This window comes from Lingula anatina, chromosome 1 (assembly GCF_051362555.1).
Source record: "Lingula anatina isolate TDL-2025a chromosome 1, LinAna3.0, whole genome shotgun sequence".
Lineage (NCBI taxonomy): Eukaryota > Metazoa > Brachiopoda > Lingulata > Lingulida > Lingulidae > Lingula > Lingula anatina.
Window position 1 is genome coordinate 48363299 of NC_141767.1, and position 9967 is coordinate 48373265.

The 9967-nt window shown below is 34.3% G+C and overlaps 1 protein-coding gene across 1 annotated transcript; it reads left to right on the forward strand.

Moving 5' to 3' along the window:
* Nucleotides 1-1057: 1057 nt before the first annotated feature.
* Nucleotides 1058-7769, forward strand: LOC106172165 (opioid-binding protein/cell adhesion molecule homolog). The gene is made up of 10 exons (XM_087001821.1): nucleotides 1058-1593; nucleotides 1729-1844; nucleotides 2663-2867; nucleotides 3155-3310; nucleotides 4203-4340; nucleotides 4630-4917; nucleotides 5235-5288; nucleotides 5412-5503; nucleotides 5959-6163; nucleotides 6389-7769. Exons 1-10 carry the CDS (start codon nucleotides 1524-1526, stop codon nucleotides 6475-6477), a joined length of 1413 nt encoding a protein of 470 aa, XP_086857947.1. The 5' UTR covers nucleotides 1058-1523; the 3' UTR covers nucleotides 6478-7769.
* Nucleotides 7770-9967: the final 2198 nt, after the last annotated feature.

Below are 9967 nucleotides of genomic sequence, written 5' to 3' on the forward strand. Positions count from 1 at the left end.
TTTGTATTTATCTAGAATGATCCCTGAGATGAACAAAAAACGTGACAATACTATTCTGGGACTTTCTTTTCCATACTGTACAGCTGCAAAACAGACGGGATGTCTATGTCCCAGATTTAAGCGCTATTTTAGTGTCATTTTCGGCTAAGAATTAAAAAGTTTAAAATACACAACAATGTTTGGAAACACAAAATTGTTTGTTATAATAAGACAAATTCATCCTCTTTAACATAAAAGCACTCCCATTGTAATCCAACACATAGGAATATTTTGACAGACTTTCAAAGATGATAAACGATTGTTGTTACCCACTATAGATGTGCAGATCATCTCAACAACAGCAATGCACTTCATGGCCATTGCTTTAGTTTGAGCACAGTCAGAACAGAAGACTAACAGATCCAACGACCCACCTTAATGCTTGTTACGTAATCCCCACAAGGAACCTATTCATTTTCTAAATGGAAATCAAGTGACAAGCTTCTTAGTAGTAGCCATATTTGATCCGCAGATTGATCTGTTAGTCCGTTGTTCTAAAGTTTGTTTGTTTGATAATGGAGGACTGCTACAAATTTATAAACTGGCTAACATATATTCTGTTAAGGATATGCTAAAACTATTCCTTTTATCTTATTATTTCTATGGATTGATTTCCATGTGCTCCCACTGTTGATACACATTTAAAATATGATAAATATTTGAAAGTAAGGCAATGTGTGACAACAACAGGGGACTTGGGGCTATGTAGGATGATTCCCATAAAATGATGCCTCGGGTGTCGGGTATCAACATGCAGACCTATGGGAAATGGTCAATTGGAGTTATACTGTTTTCTGGTGGTGTGTCGATTGATGGCTCCTCCAAAGTAATCTAAAAGATTATGGATTCATGGTTCTTAATCTCTTTGCCCACTAACCTTCATCCCTATTTACCTCCCCCCCCCCCTACAGAAAGTGTTGGCCTGTATCTGTATCTGTATCTGTATGTGGCACTGATAAATCAATTTCCTCTCCTGTCAAACTCTAATTGAATACATTTTCTAAACATCAATATCTATCAGAAATCCAGCATTTCCTAAAATGCTTATTAGATAATGACAATAAAGAGAGAATCTTGGTGTATTGACCTTTATTCTCCTACAACAGGTTAAAATGAATTAATCTACCATAAAATAGGTTACTTGTTCATCCTTAAAAACATCCATATGGAATGGCATGTAACTTTTAGATCATCTACTTCAGTTTTTGGGGGCAACTGCACATAGATGTGGTGGGCCTACACAGCAATGCACCTGGGTGAGGAATGAAAACTACAATTATCACAAAAACAATTTCCTCTCCATCATTTTTCTATTGCACATCATCAAAATAATAAATTGATTTCCTGAAATGTGTATTAAACTTGGTAAATAATGAACGAAAGCTACTGGCTTTAATATATGATAACATATTTGAACATTAAAAAATAATAACATTCAGATTGGTATTACATATCAGGCCTGTTCATTGAAACAGTCACACAATATGGCAAATATCATTGTGTTCATTTGTTCTTGTCTCATACTTGGTGGAGAAATGGGATCCTTACATGGAGGTATATATGTAGGATATCAATCCAAGAAGAAAACAATATCCAGTCACACTAGGAGCTAGAAGCAGACATGTAAGATGGATTTTAATACAGTAGTTTGTATAAAGGTATATATGACACATGTTATTCTCTTTACAGTTCAGGGAAGAATGTATGAGTTACCAAGTTTTAACACAACACATGTCAATGTGACGGTGATAGAAAACAAAGATGCCATGCTCCCATGTTCAGTGGATCTAGATAGAGGGCTCAATGTAAGTAAAGGGCTTCTTATTTCTTGTAAACTATTGGTTCCCACTCCCTACAGAGTTGCAGCTTATGCATTTTGCTTTAGTCTATATGCCATGCAGGAACACATATGCACATGTACTTGAGTTCTCAGACATAATGCAACATGTTGTGATACGCACTCCAAATGGTATAATTAAGAAATATATATTTCATCTGTGAAATTGAAAGCAATAAAAAATAATAATAATAATAAAAATTAATAAATGCAGATGTTTAAATTCAATGACATGCATCTTAAAAATGATGCACCTGCACTTTCACTAGAAGAATCAAAGAGTGCGTTCCCATAAACCCATCTGCAGGGCTTCTCACTAAAGTGTCAGTGTAATCAGCTTTATTATCTGGCATGCCTCCCTTAAGTAACTAGGGGGTAACTGACTATTGTTTATTACCCCCTAGCAGCTCAAGTAGGTGTGCCAGACATTTAAGCCACTTACACTGATTACAATTTAGCGAGAATCCCTGCCAAGTTGGATCAATCTAGTGCAATAGGGTTATGGGAACAGTCCTAAATACTAATAAAGAGATGGTTTCATCAAAAAGTTTAAAAACATAAAAATACACATAAACAATGAGGGAAATGAAAAATAATCATGTAAAAATTATCTTTGATAAGCAATCTTCAATTGAACAGAGTTTTAACTCTTAAAATAACAATCAAATACAAACTGTTTCTTTCATATCATAATCTGACAACCAAGTAAACTTTTTTCATATTGTTGTCTTTTTTGTAATTAAGTCAATGTGATGCTTTTGTTATCTATTTAGCTATCTTTTCAAGGTGCTCTGGCAAGATCCAGAGGGATTTATTTTAACCTATAATGAAAGAAGAGTTATAGACAGCAATCGGTTCAGCATACCAAGGCTTACTTATACAGACTGGAGTTTATACATTGATGAAGTAAAATTGTCTGACCAGGGAAGTTACAAGTGCTCTATAGGCCCCAACCCTGTGCTAATGAAAGTGGTTAGTCTTCATATAAAGGGTAGGCTTTCAATTAATTAATTTTTAAATAAAGTGTATAGGGCCTATTTAGGTGAAATACAAATTTTAATTTACATAGCAGATCAAATAATATTGCAGTAGTTTTTAAATGAATAATTTGATTTTTAGGAAAAATGTAATGCATCTTTCTTAGGTGGTTTGGTGATATACAAGCATGCCAGCACTACCCCTAGTCAAGTTTGTTTTGTTACAATTAATACATTTGGATTCACAATGGCACAACCTGGTGCTAATCTTGGTCTAATCTCTGGTCTTCCATTAATCTAGTTCCTGCAAAAATAGTGTCAAACAGGTCAAGTCCCATACTCCAAAAGGTGAAAGAAGGTGACACAGTCATACTGACCTGCAATGTCACAGGTCAGCCAACACCAAAGGTCAAATGGTATAGAAGAGAGGTCACAGAATCTGCCGATGCAAAAAAGAGTAAGCTATTTTACAGGTTTGTTTTCAAATCAAAGAAAAAACCAATAATACAGTGATTTTTTTCACTCAACAGCTTATACTGACAGCTAATATGAACTCGAATATTTCCATGTCTCTCAGGGCATCTTTATCAGGAAATAAGGTTATCCTGGTGAATAGCTTCTATCTTACTTGTGACTTAGACTGGGTTCCCATGCCTAGATCAATCCATCTGGATCAGTCTATCTCCCTGGGGAGTCTCACTAAATTGCTATCAACTTAACCAGCTTAAATGTCTGTTATGCCTACCGAATCAGCTAAGGGGTAAAGATAATTACCCCCTAACAGCTTTACTAGGCGTGACAGACATTCAAGCTGGTTAAGTCGATGGCAATTTAGTAAGACTCCTCAGGGAGATAGATCGATCCAATATCTGTGGGCATGGTCCCTAAAATTCACTCTCAATGTTGCTTAATCCCTTGAACCCCTTGGTCAAAGGGGTGGGGAGAAATATTGTTACTTCAATACTTCCAGTGAGTACCAATATGCAGATAAAACTGTTCATTTTCATGATTTTAAGTGGGTGGACATAAGGACAAAAACGTTTAATTTGCTTAGCTTTGTATTATGTAGGAGCCATGATGGAAAAAAGTCCCACTTTGGTTTTTCTACTTTTTAGATAGAAGCCAACTTTAAGTTTAAAAAATAAACTGTGCAATAGAAAATTGTATAAGTTTAAATTGAACCAGCATAGTTTAAAGATGCCCTCACTAAAAACAAATAAACTTCTTTAAAAACTGTACATCCATCATCTGATGTCATCTGAGTTCAAAAGGCAGCAATTCATCACTACCATGCAAGAAAACATTGACAAATCAAGGCTTTATTAAGAATTTGTGCTTTGGACATTTAGAGGCCATTGAGATAGACAGTGAAGTCATGATCATCCACAATATCTCCAGGCATTCTGATGGTATCTATGAGTGCCAGGCCCATAATGGAGTAGGAACATCAGCCTCAAGACTGATGAGTGTTGAGGTGGAATATGGATGTAAGTTGTCAAATCTTTTCAACAGCAAGTGATTGTTCTTTATTGGTACCATGTTGATCTGCAAAGACCAATTTACCTATCTGTCCATTCAAATACACAAAAAACAATACCATTTGTATCAGCATGGAATTAATTAGTTACATATAATAAATTTGATTATATCAATAGTGCAGTAAACTATTTCTCTAAAAACATCACATAACACACAATGTTACAATGTACCTTATAAATGGCAATTTTGCACTGAAATACCTGTCACAAAAATATCCAACTTTGAAACTTTTTTCAGTTCCCCCACGTATACGCTTGCCTAACCTTAGAATTGGCCAATCTGTTGGCAAAGACACTATTCTTGAGTGCCTTGTTACTGCAAAGCCATTATCCATAATCTACTGGATGTATAAGGGGAAGGAGACCCAAACCTCCTCTAAGTACAGTGTGGTTATGTACAATGAAGGTCGTGATGCAATAGGCCTCAGTTTGAGAATACATGACCTCACAGAAGAAGATTTTGGAGAATATACCTGTATTGCCAAAAACCATTTTGGGTCAGTGAAAGGGTCTTTGACAGTATATGGTAAGTAGTATAAGCTTAGTATTCAAAAGTACTTTCTCAAGTCTAGATAAGACATGAAAAGATAATTATTTTTTATCTTAAAACATCCTGTGGCAAAAATACAATCCACAAAAGCTATTGTTCCATAAATCACAATTTTATTTTTGGTGATGAGAACCGCAAAGTATGTGGTTTTCATCACCAAAATATTACTAAATTCAAGACTTTGGAACCATGAACGACCTAAAAGAAAACTGCAATGAAATATCTTATGGAATATAATTTTGATTATCAAAAGAATACAAGAATGCCCACTGATGTTTTTGTCTTACATTCAGAAAATGCAGATACAAGAAAAATTGAACCAATAAACCCAAAAAATGAGAGCCCAGGTATGTATGGCATATTTCCGAGATAAATAGATTTCATGTTACATGTCATGCATTGAATTTACCAGATGTATTTTGAAAAAAACAAATTTGAACATACATATGTATCTCTATATCTATTTACAGCTGTACTTGGTGCACCAGAGATCAATATGACAGTGCTAGTCAACCAAGATACTGTGCTGCCATGCTCTGTCTATTACCTGGGAGAGCCAAATGTATGTTCATTGTTTCATATCTATTTGAGTGAATACTAATTTATATATGCAGTGTATCTCAGCAGTCATTTGCGCCTTTTCACAGATAAAGATTGTTAATACATTGATAACTGGTCTTATTGAATATTTAATATCAATGTTTTTTTTTTATTTATAATGTTAATTACTTGTTACTATAACAACTAGTTACAATACAATTTTTGTCCAATTTAATTCATGAAGTACCACCAGTATAAAATCAAAACAAACATTACCTTTTGCAAATGATAAATCATGCATTATGCCAAGATGAAATTTTCCAAACAGCTTCCTGTTCCACAATATTTTGAAAGATATACTAGCAGCGTTTGTGCTAAAATGCATTTTAAATATTGTTTTTTTTTTACCCAAACATAACCAAATTAGAGTTCTGCTTTATAATATCTGTACAAAATATATTTCCTTGTGTTTTCCAGGTGTACTGGGTAGGGCCAGATGAGAACTTGTTAACCATGAATGATGTAGTATTTTCAGCCAACAAGCGCTTCAGTATTCTGAGGCCTTCTATAAGAGATTGGAATTTACGCATTGATGCAGTCAAAGAGACTGATCATGGAACTTACACATGTGGCATACGTTCCAATCCTTCACTTAAAAAAGTGGTCAGACTTTATGTTAAAGGTGAACATATTTAAGGTTTGTTTGCATCAATCTCTTAAGTAAAGTGATAGTGTATATGCTTATAAAGAAAAGCCCAGCAAGTCTCAGTACATGTTACATGTGTTGTTGTGTATAAATAATATGTTTACATAATCACGTCTTATAAAATATCTAATATTAACAACAATTGGTTAGATTTTTATGAAATAAGAGAAACTTTTCTTAAAAATTAATTTGTCTTTACAGATATAGCACCCCACAGAAGATTCATACCTAACAAATGTCACAACAACAGCAATACACTTTGTGTTCCTAGTTTCATTTATAATGTATAGAGATTGTAAGCTGGGATGAAATTCCCAGCAGCAAAAACAAATGAGTGCTTCCTAAAATGAGCTATATAACATATCAAGTATGTATTACCATTTTGAATATAAGTATGTGTGTGTTAACTTCTCGTTCAGACCCTCATCAAAAGGCATAACTTATTAAACACAATCAGAGGTCACATACCACAATGGCAGTTTTCACACCATAGTCTTTAGATCTCCACATATCACAATCATCACAACAACAGCAATTATGTTCAACAGGAATCAGATTCTTGTAGTTTTGCTTGTTGGTGTATGGTTCATTTCCCAGGTCTAAAATGCAGTCTTTTCTGCTTCCCACTAACAAGTGGAAAAATCTTTTATGACCCTTTTCACAAAATAATTTATCAAATGGTTGATCAATGACAGAATGGAATAAAGATCAGGTGCAGTTGGAATCTATTTGTAAAGGCTAAATAACAGAATAACCAGGCAGATTATTTGATAACAATGTCCAATCACAGAAAGTTAGTCTTATAACTCTGTTATTCTATGTATTGCCATGGTAATCAAGTTAACTTGCACGCTCTGCTCAGTTAAGGGGATGATAAGAAATGATAATCACTCAGTCATCACTTAGGTGGTATGTTACTACTGTAAGTGAAGTTATCACAACTGGACTGTAAATGCATTATCAGTTTAGTTTCCGGTACTATAAGTTGTAGTAGTCAAATAAGTAGTGTATACACAAGCAAATTTCAGTGAATTCAGCTTTTTTATGTGGGCTACTACTGATTATTTCTAGGTTAGTGTACACTAAAACTTTCAACCCCTAAGTATTGACTCAAACTTTTCACATTGAGTTTTATTTTTTTGGACTCCTTTCGCATCGAGGGGTATATTTTAGTGATACATTCAGTGCCAGTATACTTTGAAAGAATGGCAACTTTTGAAATAACCTATACTATTTCATAAGAGAGCCACCTAAATGGAGCTTCAATGCTTGACAAGGTCAATTAATTAACTAAATAGCATGAAGCACATTTGTGCAAAATTTGTGAAAGGGACCAAAACCCCCAGAAACCTTAATTACATGCTACAACCTCTCAAAGTGTACCAGCACAGAATGTATTGCTTAAGTAAAGTGATTAATGCGAAAAAGGCCTTTGTGAAATACAGTTGTAATGGTATGCTTTATGAGGTGATACCATGCAACTATGCAACTGGGAACTTTATTCTCTTTCACAAGTTCTCTACAAGCTCCATTCCCTATGCCTGATGTTTAATTATTTTATTGGCCAAATTACCAGGAGGAGGGGGGGGGTGCATATTAAAAGAGCACTGATGGCAATGATAATGGTGGTATAGACAGAGGCTGATAACAGAGGAAAGTACAATCACAAAAATATTCTATGAACTGAAAGCAGTGCATTCCAAAACATATTTAGAAATGAATGTTTTTATGTGACATGAGTGATTTATCATATTCCCATTTAAAAACATACAAAATGATATATATTCATGCATATAAGGAACCGCCAATAAGGTCTGTACTAGTTTCACCTTCTAATTTACTGTAATGATATTGTTCACTATATTACTCAAGGGGGCCTTTATTTTCTCTTAATTGATTGGGATAGGCTGGATTACCGCCACAGTTAACTTCTAGACTACAAAGCATCAGCCAACGGCTATGCCAGTCTCTAAGCTTGCATTGTTAAAACACCATAGTTCCAGAGCCAATTAAGTTTCCCCTCTCCTTTCCTTTCCATTGTACAACATCCAAAAAGTAATATTCTAGCTATTTGCTTAGACTCCTCAGGACCTAGGAGGATTGCTCCCAAGCTGAGAAGGAATTCCTATCTCTAGAAAACAGTAGGATGTGCTATTGAAAACCAAGCAGGATTTTGGGCTTTCTGCTTCCTTTCCACACTGGGCCCTTTCTTTACCTGACAAACAGGTTAATGCAATGCTTAACAAGTTAGGCCATTTGCCCCCTGGGTGATGCACCTGTGCCCCTGTATAAACAGGCCTGATTCAATACCTACCAATGTCTAATTCTATGCCTCCAAATACAACAAATGTGACATCATGTCCAAAAATCTGAACTGATAACTTTGAGAAAACAACTTCTTTGTGGCTTAACAAACATTGGTTATTGACAAGGGGTAAAAGAAAGCAATAACAATTCAAAGTGTGCTGAACTGGACAAAAAAAAATGCACCTTCCATCACTTGGGTTATTACAATATTTTTTGTATGATAAATTCCTTTATAAGTAAAACATACTGGGAATAAGTGGTTGCAAAAAAAAAGTATATACAAGATACATATATAAGAGTCTCTATATATAAATTTTGCCCATTTTCTAAGATGTATAACAAAACATACACAACAACCTTTCATAATCTAATGTATATAACCCTTAATAAACACACATGATCAGTTAACATGTAAAAGTGTTTATCTAAGGCTGTCAAAACTATAGCAGTTGATTAAATACTTTAGGGATGTGAGATTATCAAATTATGCCAAAAACATTATTTTGTCTATTCTGTAACATTATAAAACAGATAGAAATTCATTGCAACAGAAGTCAGCAAGTGACACTAAAATTAAACTTCAATTAAAGCACAAATCAATATAAATGTGGTCAGTAGCAGTGAATAGCAATCCCTTTTAACATGTAAGGTGAAACGAATGAACACCAAAGCAAAATTAATTTCAAGATAAATGGTTTAATAGAAAACAACCAGAGTACTGACAACGGTTTTCCAATAACTCTACTGCAAGTTCACTAATGGAAAGCAAAGAGCAACTAGAGGAAAATAACATCAAGTGCTTTGAATCTTGGTGTGTGAAAAGACTTTTTAAGTATCCGAAATTGAAAAAAAATGACACCAAGTAAAAAACAGCTTGTTCATATAGAATATCAGTTTGGTTGTTCACATAAAATTCCAATTAAGTTATTTGATAAATGAAATTGTAGAAAACAAAGGAAATAAAAGCAGGCAGCAATGGGCTCACTAAAAAAGTATGGAGCTTAATGCATTAAAGATCTCAAGAACCATTGAAAGCTACATGTAACAGAGAAAGGACATCTTTGATCAGCTCAATACATAGCTCTGTGTCCTCAACTCAGGACACAGAATGAAATCTTGGCTACTACACACACACACACACACACACACACACACTATTCCATTATGAAGAACAAAAAATCTAGCTAGCAATAAGAAATAAACAAATAATGATTTTGTGATTTTTGGCAATTTGCCATTCCCATTTATAATTTGATTGAAAATATTCAGCTAGCTGGCTGAAATGAAAATGGTTATTTTGATCCCTCCCATTCTTTACTATCATTCATGAAAAGAAATGCTTTCAGTGGATGTGTAATGACATTTATTTTGCTTGAGGTTACAGAATATGATCTTTTACAAATAAGTCACTCAAAATTTTTTAGTATAAGGGTACTAAATAAATTTACTATCATATCAAGTAGCATGTAAATG